Raw genomic sequence first — 18426 nt, 5'->3', positions numbered from 1 at the left:
TCTGGCTTTGAGAATCTATATTCTTGTCTCCTTGACAGGTAAAGCACAGGTAAGATGAACGGTTTATTTCCAGCTCTATCCCAGTTGATGAAGCTGTCAGAGAAATTGAGAATCCTTGTTCTCTGCATTGGACCAAAGTATACTCTCAATGATAGGCAATTTAAGTGACAGAAGCAGGACAGAGTAGGAAGAATCATGCAAAGGTAAAATCCAAGAAATGTTGGTGTAATCTGTAGGAACATATTAATGAAACAGTATCATTGTTCCATCATCACTTTCAAAACAGATGGCCAGCACTTTATTTAACAAAACTCTCAGTTCTCATCAGGAGCTGCCAACTTTTCAACAGCACTCCACCCCCCCGTGAGTGAGACAAAGGAGGTGGAATGGTCTGAATACCGTCAACATTTTCTTATTCTCCAAATTGTCCTGAAAAAGTTTCCGGACTCATTTCCCAGAGGACAAAGTCATATGGGGACATCAGGATCAGAAGTAAGGACCAGGACATGATGGGTTGAGCATTAAACTCACCACTTAACTCTCCTGCTGGTCATTTCACACACTATTCTTACTTTGTAACTGGACTGCGTGTTAGAGATTCCCTGTGTCTCACCAAGCACCCCCAGGACACCAGAGATTCCCTGTGTCTCACCAAGCACCTCCGGGACACCAGAGATTCCCTGTGTCTCACCAAGCACCTCCGGGACACCAGAGATTCCCTGTGTCTCACCAAGCACCTCTGGGACACCAGAGAAATGGTGTTTAAAAATGCATGCGTGTGCCTGGTAGAAAGGTTAGAGCTAAGAGCAGTCCGTTGTCTTGTCTCTAACAGAGACCATTAGGCACTCCTTCCCCTCTGTCCTTCTAGCCTCTCTCTCTGTCAGGGGCTGCTGAGTGCTGCTGCCTGATCGCCTGTTAAGGTGTTTGAGTCTGAAGTCGTAGGTGAGGAGGCCCTGGTTCTCAGAGCAGAGGCAGCTGTAGGTGTCCGCCAGTCCTCTGTCAGGGATGGAGAGCTCCGTGGGGCGCAGGTTGGGGTCCACGTCTGCCTCATGCATCATCACCTCCGCCAGCTCCAGCCTCTGTCTCCGGGAATAGCATTCTGGGAAGAAAACGTGAAAAAGCTCGGGGCTTCCGGTCCATAATGACCACTCATAGGTACAGTACGGTGCCAGATGGAATCTGCTGAGGCAATATGTCCACAAGCCTCCAGCTATCGTTTAGAAATAGAAAACAATTTAAATCAAACATGCTGCCACAAAGAGCATAAATTAATCATGTTGTGATTAAATATGCAGTGTTAAAAAGAAGATTCCATCAGACCATACTAACACTGTAGATGAAAGTAACTTAGAAAATTCAGTTGTCATGTCAGGACCTCTCAGATCATTGGCTGTGGAACGGAGACGAGGAGAATAAACAATTGAAGACTTTCGACTAGAGATGTAGCCCCAGATGCCCTCAGCAACACCATGGGTTTTCACAGTAAGCATAATACAGAACCCAACTTCAAGAGCATCAGATCACATCGCAGAACCCACATACCCAGTACAGATGCTTCCTTAGCGCAGTGCCAGGTAGCTCCTCTTCAAGCTGTTGAAGCCGTCTCTCTACTCGCTGCAGTTACATAAGTTATCTTCCTATGACACCCCAATGACTCATAATTGCTGTTCGCTTCTTTTGTTCTCCGGCCCTACAGCCTGCCTACCTACACTCCTCACAGGCATGGATGTGAGGGGGAGTGAGAGAGAGAGTCATGAGCAGTTTTGTATAGCGCTGGTCATGGATGAACTGAGAGTTCACTTAATGCGGCATGTAACAAAGAGAGAGTCTAGAGCGAGAGAGAGAGAGATTAAAGCGTGAACCGTAGCAGGAGGAGGGGTAGAAATATTGCTTACTGGATTCCTTTGCGGCAGTGGAAGACATTCCTGACTACTTTCTCCACCAGCTAGAAGGGCTGCTTGATTTGGGGCTGAGCCAGTGTTGAAGTGCACCACCCCACGTCCACACACAGGAGACACAAGCAGCAGGGGTAAAATATATCTGTACGTAACACTGAAGGGGCACATGAAGTGGCCACCTGGGCAGGCTCTTGACAGCAAGGTAGACAAAATTCGAGCAAGGGTTGCCTTCCAGAGAGACCGATGTTAACATTCTCTGTTTCATGGAAACATGGCTCTCTCGGGATATGTTGTCGGAATCGGTTCAGCCACCGGGCTTCTCCATTCATCGCGCCGACAGAGATAAACACCTCTCTGGGAAGGGCAGGGGTATATGCTTCATGATTAACGACTCATGGTGTAATCATAACATACAGGAACTCAATTCCTTCTGCTCACCCAACCTAGAATTCCTTACAATCAAATGCCAGCCATTCTACCTACCAAGAGAGTTAGTCACAGCTGTGTACATTCGCCTTCAAGCAGACACCAAGCCAGCCATCGAGGAACTTCACAACTGTATGCAAACTGGAAACCATACATCTTGAGGCTGCATTTATTGTGGCTTGGGATTTTAACAAAGCAAATTTGAGAACAAGGCTACCTAAATTCTTCCAGCATATTGATTGCACTATGCACAATACCCTCGACCACTGCTACTCTAAACTTCCGAGGTGCATACAAAGCCCTCCCCGCCCCTCCCTTCGGCAAATCCGACCATGACGCCATCTTGCTCCTTCCGTCTTATAGGAAAAACTCAATCGGGATGTGACGAGAACCATTCAATGCTGGGCCGACCAATCTGAAGCCAAGCTTGAAGATTGTTTTGATCACGCAGACTGGAATATGTTCCGGTCAGCCTCAGAGAACACGACTGCGTAGCCATGCACGCCTCCAACTCAATCATCAAGTTTGCAGACGACACAACAGTAGTGGGCTTGATTACCAACAACGACGAGACAGCCTACAGGGAGGTGAGGGCACTCAGAGTGTGGTGTCAGGAAAATAACCTCTCACTCAACGTCAACAAAACAAAGGAGATGATCATGGACTTCAGGAAATAGCAGAGGGAGCAGCCCCTTATCTACATTGACGGGACAGTAGTGGAGAAGGTGCAAAGTTAAGTTCCTGGGCGTACACATCAAAGACCAACTAAAATGGTCCACCCACACAGACAGTGTGGTGAAGAAGGCGCAACAGCACCTCTTCAACCTCAGGAGGCTGAAGAAATTTGGCTTGTCACTCAAAACCCTGACAGACTTTTACAGATGCACAATCGAGAGCATCCTGTTGGGCTGTATCACAGCCTGGTAAGGCAACTGCACCGCCCTCAACTGCAAGGTTCTCCAGAGGGTGGTGTGGTCTGCACAACACATCACCAGGGGCAAACTACCTGCCATCCATGACACTTACAGCACCTGATGTCACAGGAAGGCCAAAAAGATCATCAACCACCCGAGCCACGGCCTGTTCACACCGCTACCATCTAGAAGGTGAGGTCAGTACAGGTGCATCAAAGAAGGGACAGAGAGACTGAAAAACAACTTCTATCTCAAGGCCATCAGAATGCTAAACAGCCATCAAACTCAGAGGCTGCTGCCCACATTGAGACCCAATCACTGGACACGTTAATAAATGCAGCCTAAATAATGCCACTTTAATAATGTTTCATATATCACATGTACAGTGGAGGAAAAAAGTATTTAGTCAGCCACCAATTATGCAAGTTCTCCCACTTAAAGATGAGAGAAGCCTGTAATTTTCATCATAGGTACATTTCAACTATGACAGACAAAATTAGAAGAAAATCACATTGTAGGATTTTTAATGAATTTATTTGCAAATTATGGTGGAAAATAAGTATTTGGTCAATAACAAAAGTTTCTCAATACTTTGTTATACACCCTTTGTTGACAATGACAGAGGTCAAACGTTTTCTGTAAGTCTTCACAAGGTTTTCACACACTGTTGCTGGTATTTTGGCCCATTCCTCCATGCAGATCTCCTCTAGAGCAGTGATGTTTTGGGGCTGTTGCTGGGCAACACAGACTTTCAACTCCCTCCAAAGATTTTCTATGGGGTTGAGATCTGGAGACTGGCTAGGCCACTCCAGGACCTTGCAATGCTTCTTACGAAGCCACTCCTTCGTTGCCCGGGCGGTTAGTTTGGGATCATTGTCATGCTGAAAGACCCAGCCACATTTCATCTTCAATGCCCTTGCTGATGGAAGGTTTTCACTCAAAATCTCACGATACATGGCCCCATTCATTCGTTCCTTTACACGGATCAGTCATCCTGGTCCCTTTGCAGAAAAACAGCCCCAAAGCATGATGTTTCCACCCCCATGCTTCACAGTAGGTATGGTGTTCTTTGGATGCAACTCAGCATTCTTTGTCCTCCAAACACGACGAGTTGAGTTTTTACCAAAAAGTTATATTTTGGTTTCATCTGACCATATGACATTCTCGCAATCATCCAAATGCTCTCTAGCAAACTTTAGATGGGCCTGGACATGTAATACTGGCTTAAGCAGGGAGACACGTCTGGCATTGCAGGATTTGAGTCCCTGGCGGCGTAGTGTGTTACTGATGGTAGGCTTTGTTACTTTGGTCCTAGCTCTCTGCAGGTCATTCACTAGGTCCCCCCGTGTGGTTCTGGGATCACCGTTATTGTGATCATTTTGACTCCACGGGGTGAGATCTTGCGTGGAGCCCCAGATCGAGGGAGATTATCAGTGGTCTTGTATGTCTTCCATTTCCTAATAATTGCTCCCACAGTTGATTTCTTCAAACCAAGCTGCTTACCTATTGCAGATTCAGTCTTCCCAGCCTGGTGCATGTCTACAATTTTGTTTCTGGTGTCCTTTGACAGCTCTTTGGTCTTGGACATAGTGGGAGTGTGACTGTTTGAGGTTGTGGACAGGTGTCTTTTATACTGATAACAAGTTCAAACAGGTGCCATTAATACAGGTAACGAGTGGAGGACAGAGGAGCCTCTTAAAGAAGAAATTACAGGTCTGTGAGAGCCAGAAATCTTGCTTGTTTGTAGGTGACAATACTTATTTTCCACCATAATTTGCAAATAAATTCATTAAACATCCTACAAAGTGATTTTCTGGATTTTTTCCCCCTCATTGGGTCTGTCATAGTTGAAGTGTACCTATGATGAAAATTTGATTTGATGATAAATTACAGGCCTCTCGTCTTTAAGTGGGAGAATTTGCACAATTGGTGGCTGACTAAATACTTTTTTGCCCCACTGTATTTTATACAATCTATTGCACCTTGCTTATGCCGCTCGGCCATCGCTCATCCATATACTTACATGTACATATTCTCATTCACCCCTTTAGATTTGTGTGTATTAGGTAGTTGTTGGGGAATTGTTAGATATTACTGCACTGTCGGAACCAAAAGCACAAGCATTTCTCTACACTCGCATTAACATCTGCTAACCATGTGTATGTGACCAATAAAATGCGATTTGAAGAGGATCCACTCATGGGAGCAAAGCGAGTGGAAGACGGGAAAGAGGGGATGAAAAAACAGGTGACATGCGATGGATGGCAAGACGGTTCCGGTTGTCACAGTAACACCTGTGCGAGGAAAAAGCCAGCCCTCTTCCTGTCACGCTGCCACTTAGCAGGCGCGGTTCAATACCAGAGAGCCTGATGAGACATGAGGTGACACATTCAAACACCCCTTTATCTCTATTGTTTCTGAGGGGGAGTCCAGCGGCTTCAGACCCAGTGGAATGGAGGAACCAGGCAGGGAGAAACGGCTCTTCCTCCAGGCTAGTGTGGAATCCTGGCTGTGGTTCCCCTCTCAAGCCACCTCTCTGCCTCCTGATCCCGACGTCAGAGCTAAGCTGATATGACAAACAGTTGAAGTAATCATGCCAGAATCAGCAGAGCCTAGTCTTACTCAGAGCTCTCTCCTCCTCCCAAACTCACCCTCATTCTCTCTCCCTCACTGGCTCTTTCTCTGATTGTCCATCCTCTCTCTAAGGGTAAAGGGATTGTGCTGAAAGAACCACAACACACAAAAATGACAACTCTTCTTTAGGTGCATCTGTGAATGTGCAGTAGGAGGGAAGGCTGCCTCCTTCATTTTTTCATTTTAATTTTTACCTTTATTTAACCAGGCAAGTCAGTTAAGAACATATTCTTATTTTCAATGACGGCCTGGGAACAGTGCGTTAACTGCCTGTTCAGGGGCAGAACGGCAGATTTGTACCTTGTCAGCTCGGGGGTTTGAACTCGCAACCTTCCGGTTACTAGTCCAACGCTCTAACCACTAGGCTACGCTGCCGCCCCAATGAGACTACCAGGGGGTCTAATGCAGTGACCCCCTCTCCTCACCTCTCAGATCAGGAGGGGGGTCTAATGCCCCCTCCCCACCTCTCAGATCAGGAGCCAGACCTACAGCTCAGTCTGAGAAGTGAAGTGGAGCTATGGACCAATGACACAGCAGCACCAGTGAGACACTGGGCAACAGAGCGGAGAATTGTAGCCTGCCTAGCTGCCTGCTTTCATCTGGTAATAACCTTGTTTCTCTGGTGTGAACGCCACTCAAGGGAGGGAGACGAGAGGAGGTGCAGGGAGACGAGACGAGAGGAGGTGCAGGGAGACGAGACGAGAGGAGGTGCAGGGAGACGAGAGGGAGAGAGACGAGAGGAGGTGCAGGGAGACGAGACGGGAGGGAGGTGCAGGGAGACGAGACGAGAGGAGGTGCAGGGAGGAGAGGTGCAGGGAGACGAGACGAGGTGCAGGGAGACGAGAGGAGGTGCAGGGAGGAGAGGAGGTGCAGGTGCAGGGAGACGAGAGAGAGGTGCAGGAGACGAGAGGTGCAGGGAGACGAGAGGAGGTGCAGGGAGACGAGAGGGAGACGAGAGGGGTGCAGGGAGACGAGAGGAGGTGCAGGGAGACGAGAGGAGGTGCAGGGAGACGAGAGGAGGTGCAGGGAGACGAGACGAGGTGCAGGGAGACGAGACGAGGTGCAGGGAGACGAGACGAGGTGCAGGGAGACGAGACGAGGTGCAGGGAGACGAGACGAGGTGCAGGGAGACGAGACGGGGTGCAGGGAGACGAGACGGGGTGCAGGGAGACGAGACGGGGTGCAGGGAGACGAGACGAGGTGCAGGGAGACGAGACGGGGTGCAGGGAGACGAGACGGGGTGCAGGGAGACGAGACGAGGTGCAGGGAGACGAGACGAGGTGCAGGGAGACGAGGTGCAGGGAGACGAGGTGCAGGGAGACGAGGTGCAGGGAGACGAGGTGCAGGGAGAGGTGCGGGAGACGAGGTGCAGGGAGACGAGACGAGGTGCAGGGAGACGAGACGAGGGAGACGAGACTGGGTGCAGGGAGACGAGGGTGCAGGGAGACGAGACTGGGTGCAGGGAGACGAGACGGGGTGCAGGGAGACGAGACGGGGTGCAGGGAGACGAGACGAGGTGCAGGGAGACGAGACGGGGTGCAGGGAGACGAGACGAGGTGCAGGGAGACGAGACGGGGTGCAGGGAGACGAGACGGGGTGCAGGGAGACGAGACGAGGTGCAGGGAGACGAGACGAGGTGCAGGGAGACGAGGTGCAGGGAGACGGGAGACGAGGTGCAGGGAGACGAGGTGCAGGGAGACGAGGTGCAGGGAGACGAGGTGCAGGGAGACGAGGTGCAGGGAGACGAGGTGCAGGGAGACGAGGTGCAGGGAGACGAGGTGCAGGGAGACGAGACGAGGTGCAGGGAGACGAGATATGCAAACATTTCCAGGTATGTGAAAGAGGATACAGAAGGTACAATACGAGGCAGAGTATACAGAGCGGACGAATAGAAAACCAACACAGGCAAAAACACACACAGTTATGTGGGTGCGAGGGTGTTTAATTCACAGCAGAGCTCTCCTGTTGAGACAACCTGCCCTAAAGAACTACCTCCAGCAGCATCTTTGCGTCTGTGGGGGTTGTGACACAGACTATACCCTCCTTTGTTATTCTTGGCTAGGGAAGGGGAAGGGCAGGATAATTGGGGGAGGATAACTAAAGTGATCCAAGGATGTGATGGATGGAGCCTTTCTAATGAGCTGTTTAGATTCTCTCCCTCCCGTGCTGTGCTGCGCTGCAGCCTCTGGCTGGGCTTGTAAACCAGGACCGCATCTACTATCTCATCTGATCTATAGCTCTGTATGTTACCGCTTGCCTTACCTGCCTGCCCGCCCGCCTTACCGCCTGCCCGCCCGCTTGCCTTACCCAACTGCCTTACCGCCTTACCGCCCGCTTGCCTTACCGACTGCCTTACCACCTTGCCTGCCTTACCGCCTTGGCATGGGACACCACTGCTAGACTTGAGCCTAGTTGTCAGAGCAGCCAGCTATATTGTAGTCTATAGAAGTACAGCTAACTCCTGGGCTGCTCACATCACTATCAGTTGTCAGAAGACGAGAGGGTTTTGGACACCAGTTACAGTAGACTTTCAGGGCAGGGAGAAGAAGCCCTGCATTGCTTTGTGATATACTGGGGCTGAAAAGAGTAGCTGTGACAGGAGCTATCATCAGAGATGGACTCATCTGCATCAATTGGGTGGAACAAGGCTGACATGAGGAAAATCAATTTCTCCACCTGTCACCTCAACATGCTAGGATGATTTGGGTGAGAGGCAGTCTCATACCTTGGTACTGCAGTGTGCCTTTACCAAAGCACACACCCAGAGTGATGCAGCATCAACCCACCATCTGGTCTGTCCAGGTAGCACAAAATAATGCCTTTCATTTCACTCTTGGAGGAATTAGGCCATTTTATATTCCGCACTTCATGATATTTTCCGCACTTCATTAGTGGGATGATTGAATGTAAATAGAACTTCATGTTGTAACGAACATGTATTTTAACAGGGAAGCAAATCATAATCCCTAATGATTTGTAGATGAATTGCACTACTCTAAATTGGCTTGTTATATAAGGATCTACATAAAAATGATCCTGCCCTCTCCATGGCTAATTTAGTCTGACTCTTTTAAACAAAGACTTCAAACATTTACAGAGACTTAACCTACTTTTCCTCTTGCACACTAATACTGTATACTGAATAATCATAACTGAACTTTAACACTTTCTTTTATTCCTAGTCATTTTCCACAGGTCTGCCTTAGTCCCCCTCAACAACCGTGACCCAACTCATCTCAGTAATATGGAGTCACGCACACATCCATATTAACACTTATTCATTTCATCTCTATGACCTTCCGGGAGCTCTGCAGGAAGGAACTCTATTACACTGGCCTTGCCCTGTAGCTCTCCAAGTCCCATTGTCCATTTCTACCTTCCACTCCTTTTCCCCGAGCCCTCTCTCTACCCAATGTTGTGTGAGCAGTAATTTGTCATCTCCCTCTGAGCGTAACCAAGATGAGATGGCAGGCCCTCAGGGTGGCTAGCCGATACCACCTGAGCACCCGCATTTCCCCTTACGTAACTGCTGCAGGTTCTGAGGGGGGAGCCAGGAACAATGGAATACACAGCTGTGGAATACAAAGTAAAATACAATCAAAAGGAAGATTCCCTCAAGGGGAAAGAGATGCATTAATCATAACAAAACCTTCAGAAGACAACCTCCATTACATCAGAAGACAACCTCCATTACATCAGAAGACAACCTCCATTACATCAGAAGACAACCTCCATTACATCAGAAGACAACCTCCATTACATCAGAAGACAACCTCCATTACATCAGAAGACAACCTCCATTACATCAGAAGACAACCTCCATTACATCAGAAGACAACCTCCATTACATCAGAAGACAACCTCCATTACATCAGAAGACAACCTCCATTTTCATTTTATTTAACTAGGACAGTCAGTTAAGGACAAATTCTTATTTTCAATGATTGCCTAGGAACAGCGAGTTAACTGCCTTGTTCAGGGGCAGAACGACAGATTTTTACCTTGTCAGCTCAGGGAATTTGATCTTGCAACCTTTCGGTTACTAGTCTAATGCTCTAACCACTGGGCTACCTGCCGCCCCATTACATCAGAAGACAACCTCTATTAAATCAGAAGCACAGATGGACAGGACAGGCACTCAGGAGGTATAGGCACTAGGCAAGCTAAAGCTATGGGCAACTTGCTGGAGGGGGCCTGTCTTAGTGCCTTGCTGCACTGTGCTGTCTGCCAGTGTTTCCCACACTCTCAGAACAGCCCTGGGCACACAGCACAGGTTAACCATCCTGATCCACAGCACAGGTTAACCATCCTGATCCACGGCACATGTTAACCATCCTGATCCACGGCACAGGTTAACCATCCTGATCCACGGCACAGGTTAACCATCCTGATCCACGGCACAGGTAAACCATCCCGATCCACGGCACAGGTAAACCATCCCGATCCACGGCACAGGTAAACCATCCTGATCCACGGCACAGGTAAACCATCCCGATCCACGGCACAGGTAAACCATCCCGATCCGCGGCACAGGTAAACCATCCCGATCCACGGCACAGGTAAACCATCCCGATCCACGGCACAGGTTAACCATCCCGATCCGCGGCACAGGTTAACCATCCCGATCCGCGGCACAGGTAAACCATCCCGATCCGCGGCACAGGTAAACCATCCCGATCCGCGGCACAGGTAAACCATCCCGATGCACGGCACAGGTAAACCATCCTGATCCACGGCACAGGTAAACCATCCTGATCCACGGCACAGGTAAACCATCCTGATCCACGGCACAGGTAAACCATCCTGATCCACGGCACAGGTAAACCATCCTGATCCACGGCACAGGTAAACCATCCTGATCCACGGGTCCTCTCAATTGTTTTCCAAAGGAAAACTCACCAACTCTACAGTCAAGAATTCCACTAGGACAGAAGAGAGATTAGGACTGTGGAAAAAATGTGTCTTCTGAACAAACAAAACAGGATCTACGCTGTTTTTACAAGACATTCAAAAAAAACTAAAATTGGTCGTAAATCTTAGTAAAGAAAACATGCAGGCCCTAAATCAAACCAACCCTGGGTAATTTCACATCGTGTCACCACTGTTTCCCCTGATGGTTTACAAACGTTCTGCATGTTGAAAATGGGCATAATGACACCTCCGACCGTGACGTTAAATAACAAGGCTTTTACAAAATGATGAGCACAAAACCAATTAAACCACAAAATAAACCATATGCAAATTGAACAATAAAATCCCTCATCTCAGGAAAGGACAATCTTTGTGTCCAGTCATGCCTTGGAGCTATAACATGGAGGATGGGGCTGCAGTGATAAAACAAGGAGCCATGCTTATAATAGCATGCCATGTCTTCACACATCACACATCTGCACTCCCTGGGTACATGTTAACTGTGGTTTCTTCACCCCCCCTCTCCCATCCCTGTTATTTATTTATTTCCCAACAGAACATCACTAGCATCAAGGATCTTGTCAGTAAAAACACACTCAAACACAGTACAGTGCTTAAATAGTGTTGCTATTTCTCCTTCTGCAGCAGCAGCCCACGAGGGCCTGGAGACTGAAGTCTGAAAGGTCAGCAGCCAACCAACTCAGGTAATACTTTCTGTGTGTGTCTGTTATTGTGTTGATGTCTTATCTGTGGAAATAGTCTCTGAGAGGATATCTTGGGGGATTCCACGAAGGTAGATCATTGGACCAAATTAAACAAACAGATCAATCAATCACTTAGCAGATATACCTGCCACCTCCATTTTGGTCATTGCTGGTGTGGAGAGAGAGGGGAGATCATTCTCCTGAAACTGTCTGTTTATGATGATCTTTGCCATGCAGCAAAATTATGGAAACACACATCTGCGTTATCAAGGCTATCACGTCTATTAGCCCAGTCTGTTTTTCGCATATCTTTGTCATTCATGAATCAAGCCCGTCCTGCTTGCCCCTCCCTTCCCCTACTAGACGTCCTCTGCAGAGGGGACTGGAGGAGCAATGAGAGGAAGGTAGCAGCTGTGAGTTTAGTCTCCCACTGAGTGGTTGCTGATGCTGACTGCTCTAGGGAGCGTCCGTTTTGGCATAGTGGACTCGCTACCACATAAATAAAAGAAAAACACTGCCAGAACAGCCACTACCACCTGCTTGGAGTAGGTTTTCTTCATATGGTTATTATTGTAGAAGTGTCATTGTATTATTATTTGGTGCCCAATGTGTATCTAGTAATTCAATCTATATAGTTCAGGATCTACATTAACATGTGTTCATTAGGCTAGATTATAGATCTGACCTGGGGGTGTAGGTAAAACAATGTTGAATAAATTATATTTTCCAGGGTGCAATGGGTTATTCATTATTTGTATAGATGAAAGAAACGCAGCAACGTGGTTGTGGAAAGTTATTCAGGGTCTCTCTGGTTAGATAGAGATACGTTGGACAAAGTTGTCATTTCTTTAGCTTAAACATTTGAGACTGGAGGTAAGCCCACTGAAGCAGAACTGTTATTATGATATCTGTGTAATTATGAAAGCAGGTGTATCTGTCATTAGGCTAACATTTAATCGCTAGCTAGCTCGGGTTAACTACGGCTAGGCTAACTGGGAGAATGAATATAGCCAAAAGTGTGCACATTGTTTCAGATAAATATGAGCTAGTTATGATAAACAATCCGGTGGCTAGATGCCACCTCTAGCTAGCCAGCTAATAATGAGTCAATATTGGAATGAAGCAGCTCTGTCTTATGATTGATTGCAGTTTGACTGGTAGCGGGCTGAGCTGGTCCATAATACGTTTGCTTGTCTCCATCATCTGCTGCATAAATCAAGCATTGCGTGACAAGTGCATTGAACAACTCAATGAATTCTAATGCAATGCAAAATAAATATAGTAGTACGTAGATGACCCTTCACACACACAAAAACAGTTAGAGTGTCAGTGTAAACCATAGTAAGCTTCGCTATGGTGCATACTATTCTGTAGCAGCTCGTCTCACGAGCCATGTGACGTAGAGAGAGTCTATTCTACAGCACTGAAAGGAAAGCAGAGCAACCCCCTTTCAGAAGCGCCGAGTGAGCATGTGTGGCTCACGACTGGCTAGGATGTCCTTTAATATACGGTTGCTATGGAAATGGATGACATGAAATGGATCCGTACGGCTAAAAAATCTCCTCGAACCCTCACCTCGTGTTTTTACAGACATCACTGCCAACAACCTGACACGTCATAGGGAGATCGGCACCAGCCGAGGTAAGGATCTCAACATTGCTCTCTCTTGCTGTACATCATAAACAATTGTAATTAAAGGATGTTTTCCCTTGTACCCTTACTGAAGAATAATCAATACATTTTAAATTAAAAAGCAATGCTGGCAAATGTGAACATCTTAAAATAAAAAAAATAACGAATTTTCTGTCTTATTTCAAAGTTCTATAAAATGTTCTAAACAAAAATATTTATTGTATCAGTGATAAAATGATACAAAAATGTGAAGAAATGTGTTAATATTGAAGTCACTGTGGTGGGGTAACCTTATTGAAGTGTGGTGATAAGGACACTGCAGCTTTAAGTCCACATATTGAGCATTACAATTATCAGAAAGTCATTCTCTTCAGTAACAGTTCCATGAGGCGCCGGCACAGAGGAGAGGCATGCGCAACACAAAATACACACGCACTAAAACTAGTGTCTCCTTTTCCAACTATCAGCCAGAGCCATCCATCTCTCTCATCGGTCCAGTTCACACTCTCCTTTGTTCCTGCAAGAAAAGTCCGTGCATGAGTGTGGTGAGAGAGGAGAGAGTGAGTGTGAGGGGAGAGAGAGAAAAGAGAGGGAGACAAACGAAGAGACCTGCTCAATTCAATTTCTCATTCCTGTCTCCTCTCCAGTCCAGTGGAGCCGGCGCTGAGGAAAGGGGCTGAAGATTGGCCGCTGCCCGCTCTAGCACCAGGATCCTCTACAGCCGTCTGGGGTGAGGGGTGGAGGAGACGAGGTGCCTGGCTGGGGCTGGGTGGATGCTGCCTGGAGGAGGGGGGGGCCACGGCAGCAGCAGCAGAGGCAGCGGGAGGAAGATGGCATCCACATGCATGCAGATCTTCGCCTTCATCCTGGCGCTGTTGGGCATCATGGGGGCCATGGTGGCCACACTGCTGCCCAATTGGAAGGTGAGTGCCGACGTGGGCTCCAACATCATCACAGCCATCTCCCAGATGCAGGGGCTGTGGATGGACTGCACCTGGTACAGCACCGGCATGTTCAGCTGCACCTTGAAGTACTCGGTGCTGTCGCTGCCCGCCTACCTGCAGACTGCCCGCACCACCATGGTGCTGTCCTGTGTGATGGCTGCCATGGGCCTGTGCCTGGCATCCCTGGGGATCAAATGTACCCGCTGGGGGGGCGGCCGGCGCTCCAAGAGGCACGCGGCCATCGCCAGCGGGGGCTGCTTCATCGCCGCCGGCTTCCTGTGCCTGGTGCCCGCTTCCTGGTTCACCAACGAGGTCATCACTAACTTCCTGGACCGCAGTGTGCACGAGAGCAATAAGTTTGAGCCCGGGGGGGCCGTGTATGTGGCCTTCCTGTCGGCAGGCTTCCTCTTCGTGGGGGGGTCCATCTTCTGCGTGTCTTGCTCGGGGAAGAGGCCCGGTCACCAGGACATGATCTTACTGCCACCCCCCAACAAACTCATACTGCAGCAGCAACAGCAGCTCCTACAGCAACAGCAGCAGGACCAGCACCAGTACTGCTCCCTCTCTCCACTAGACAATAAGACAGGCTACAGCCTGCAGGACTATGTGTAGGCTAAAGCAACAAGCCACTTGCTACTGCTAGGCAGACCAGTTAGGGGAACAACCAGGGCTTACACTGCGTAAGAGATTGAGGAGGAGACTAGAGCAGAGGGGAAGGACTTTGATGGCGTCTCTCTTTCTGTTCTGCAAGCACAAGCAGTGGAGGTATTCCCCGAGCAGCCCCTTGGAACAGACGGACGGATGGTGAATGTGAAATGCAGCGCAGCCGGGGGAGGAAGGGAAGCGCTGCAGAATGGGAGGGGAGCCGCAGCGACACATGCAGATACCCCAGCAATCATCAGTAAATCCATTAAGACTTCCTGGGGGAATGGATTAGCTGATAACAAGCCTCCCGTTAATTTCCTTTTCCTCGCCAAAGGTTTGAATTAATAAGCAATCATTTAGCTGCTAATAATCGTTTGGTAACCACCCATTCGGCAAGTCGGCAATATTGCTATTATTGTCTCAGAGGCAATAACAGTACGTGCAATTCCCTTTCCATAAACAAGCTACTGTTGTTTTGAACTATCCACTAGATATGCTAGTTGTTGGGACTGATTTAAGTCAGTCTTATTTTTGGTAGCTAATAGACTGATATTTTGCCTAAGCATGCTGTTTGGAGCCTGTCTCTGTATATTGCAGAGGAATGCCTGTTAGAGACAGACGTATGTAGTGTAGCCAACGCAATGCCTAAAAGCTGTAGTATGTTATCCTTCCCATTGAAACTGTTCAAAGAGTGCTGTCAGAATTAATACAAAGGGTGCTGGGCTTGGAGATCGAACAGAATGGCATATAAACAAAATCCTGTAACTCACCCTGCAGGTAGAGACAGACAGAGACACAGAGAGAGAAAGACAGAGAGGGAGGGACAAACAGTGAGACACACACAGACAGAAAGAGAGACAAACGGCGAGAGAGAGGGACAAACAGAGAGAGAGAGAGAGAGAGAGACACACAGAGACAGTCCCACCTTCAGCAGAGTGGACTGTATGACATACTTTACTATTAAGCTCCAAAACAAAAAGGAGCTGCCTTCTTCAGGCTGGGCTACACACTACTTACTTTATGCATTACGCATACAAAACACTCCTGCACCCACAGACGCACAGTTCACACCCACCCACACATAGATTACACAACCACACACACACAGATACAAAAACCCACACAAACTGTACCCTCTGCCTCACTGGGCTGTGTGTGCTTTTCATCCTGCTGTCCGCCTCCTCACTGCCATGGAAACAGGATCCTGCGCCCAAATATCTTTGTCTGTGATTGGGGGTGGGGTGTCAGCCTGTACTTTGAGGTTGGTTAGGGGGGCATTTCTCCCTCTCCATGGCCCCATAAGCCTTGTGAGATGCTCCACACATGCACAGCTGCTTCACTAATCCCCTTTATTAGCCCAGTGACAGGAAGCACCAAGCCACCGTTACACCCAGGTCTGTCTGGGAACTGCTCTCTTTATGTTGTCCCATATTACACTGTGTCTGACATGCAATTAGTGTTATGGGGAAAAAGGGCTGTGTTTTGAAAAGTCAGGCTGATTATTAGAATTGTAGATCAGTAGGTAGAAAATGGCGCTTGCAATGCCAGGATAGTGGGTTCGATTCCCGGGACCACCCATACGTAATATGTATACACGCTAAGTCGCTTTGGATAAAATCGTCTGCTAAATGGTATATATTATTAACTGCAGCAGTGTGGCAGATGTGCCTCCAAATCTAGAAAACGGTTTGAGGTATTCCACTATGTGACTTGTTTAGTGAGTCAGCAGTGCATATGCTACTGTTCAGCACCTGCAGGAGATTGTGTGGCTAAAGTTAAAGCTAAAGTTAAAGCAACTTCTCTGTGCCATTCAACTTTCCTATAGTACCTGTCAGCTTCGCTCTCCTCTACCTCTCCCTGGTCTCTCCATCTATATCAGTATTTTTCTAAAGGGAAGTAAAGCAGCATTTCTCTCTGACTGACAGGGAACACTGTTGCATGTTAAGAACTTGCTGGTCAACACACACACACACACACACACACACACACACACAACTCCCGCCACCAACTCATTTCTCAGGGCTGCTACTGCGCTTTAACACAGTCAAGTTCTCATGTGTGTCTGTAGACAGCTGAGAGGAAGGGAAGATGTGCTGTCTCCGGCCTGAAATGGCTGCTCTGGTGACAGGCCCTGGCAGTGATGTGTGGCGCAGACCGCGTGTTGTTCGTTCTCTAACACACTGTTTTTTACAGGGCGAGCAGATGGCTAAGCCCAGCTCGCCACCTGCAGGCGGCTGCCTGCACACTGGAGGCATCACTAGAGGTCCTGGCAGCCTGTTTCATACCCCATGTATAGAGAAGAGAGGACTGGACATCAGTATAATAATACACTGCCCAATGCCCAGGCACCCCTTACGAATGCAATAAAATGATGAGAAGAATGTCAATGTGCCCTCGTGAACAATCTGAATACATACCAACCCATACGTGTTGGAGAATGTGCCAAATCAACTCCTGTCAAGTTTGATACTGCATGTAGTTCATACGGTTTACTTTATTACATTGGTTTGTATGTGAATTATACATTGCCATATGGTTTTATGGAGTAATTATTTGTTGTGCGAGGCCAAGTCTTGAGTAAGCTAGACACTTGTGTACAGTAGGATGCAGCTTTCCATGGTTCTTTTTTCAACCTTATTATTCCAAAGCACACAATTTCAGACGCATAAACAATTCTGATTTTGTCGGGAAAGCCTTGAACACTTGTTTATTTTTATTTATTGTAATGTTTAAATCGTGCTTCTGCAGAGAACAGTATGCATTTGGCTAGGACATTTGTGGACGTAATTAGATTTTTTTTTTTTCTGCCAAGGTAACATTCTTTCCTATTTAGTTGAAATGTCTTATGTTCATACACTGCATCTTCTTCATAAGAAGACTACTTGACTGCACCTTTGCTTGTGTTACCTTGTTGGACAGTGCAGTTTGTTTTCAAGCGGCTGAGCATTGCAAGTCCTCTGGACCGGTTCAAATGTACGTAACACAACTGGCAGTCTGAAAAAGAGCAAAGCCATTTCTGTCTGATGTGATTTGAGCAGGCCAATGTGAGCTGGAGGTTTGTTCCGTTGTGTAGATGTGCAGCCTGTTCCTCAGCCAGCGCACCATTTCATTAGCTTCAAATGGTCTAGATGTCTAAACAGCTGCAGCTCTCCTGCAGAACCAAGACAGGAATTATCATTTTGATAATTGCAGCTTATTTTCGTGGATGCTTCAGCACTTCTTAATTTGCCAGAGGATTTTCAACAGTTCAAGTGTTCTGGTTACTGTTGTCTAAATGTGCTTGTGCAAGTAGTTATATTTTTTACCAATAAAAAAATATTTTGTGGAAGCAGGGCAATATGCCTCTATTAAATGACTGTGTGTGTACGTGTGTGAGCAGTTCGAGATGGCTCTCAGCTTCCTGCCAAAAACACAGATTTCTGGAAGGTACTGGTTGTACCGTGCGTAGGCAAGCAGGCAGGCTGTCTCTTCATACTGTTCTTATAGCCACACACACACACACACACTCTCTCTCTCTGAAAAACAGCTCAAAGAAGAGACGGAGGTTTCACTCCCTTCATGAACACATATCCATAAAACATTACATACCGTCTTCAAATTGGATGAAAAAAGCCGAAACACTCCATAAAGCACGTTCAGAATCCAGCTCTCTCTCATTGAGATGTAAACATAATACTTCAGAGGTATGGAGAGAGCATCAGCAAGTGGCATGAAATAA

At 47.6% G+C, this 18426-nt stretch overlaps 2 protein-coding genes across 4 annotated transcripts in view; one reads left to right on the top strand and one right to left on the bottom strand.

The window, feature by feature from the left end:
- Positions 1-257: 257 nt before the first annotated feature.
- Positions 258-18426, bottom strand: part of LOC118362357 (mitochondrial dimethyladenosine transferase 1-like) — a 34853-nt gene continuing 16684 nt past the window's right edge. For both annotated transcript variants that reach the window (XM_035742619.2, XM_052486132.1), the window contains one exon: positions 258-1099. Coding sequence is in view for 1 of the 2 variants with exons in the window: in XM_052486132.1 (XP_052342092.1) it covers positions 801-1099 (299 nt within the window). In the remaining variant the exon portion in view is untranslated. The remainder of the gene's footprint in view (positions 1100-18426) is intronic.
- LOC118362356 (claudin-20-like) lies at positions 10588-18090 on the top strand. Of its 2 annotated transcripts, none has more exons than XM_035742617.2 (3): positions 10588-12360; positions 13078-13128; positions 13767-18090. In XM_035742617.2, exon 3 carries the CDS (start codon positions 13893-13895, stop codon positions 14673-14675), a length of 783 nt encoding a protein of 260 aa, XP_035598510.1. In that variant the 5' UTR covers positions 10588-12360; positions 13078-13128; positions 13767-13892; the 3' UTR covers positions 14676-18090. The 2 variants fall into 2 exon arrangements, 1 of the variants encoding a protein (XP_035598510.1); XR_004821186.2 differs by lacking the exon at positions 10588-12360 and having other exon boundaries at positions 12412-13128; positions 13767-15042; positions 16902-18090.

The sequence above is a fragment of the Oncorhynchus keta genome, chromosome 29, assembly GCF_023373465.1.
Source record: "Oncorhynchus keta strain PuntledgeMale-10-30-2019 chromosome 29, Oket_V2, whole genome shotgun sequence".
NCBI classification, from domain to species: domain Eukaryota; kingdom Metazoa; phylum Chordata; class Actinopteri; order Salmoniformes; family Salmonidae; genus Oncorhynchus; species Oncorhynchus keta.
Note: the sequence above shows the minus strand (reverse complement) of the source record. Positions and strands in the feature narration are given on the sequence as shown.

Bases quoted from the DNA above. Each gene is read 5' to 3' on its own strand.
- LOC118362356 (XM_035742617.2), top strand. From the start codon at position 13,893: ATGCTGCCTGGAGGAGGGGGGGGCCACGGCAGCAGCAGCAGAGGCAGC.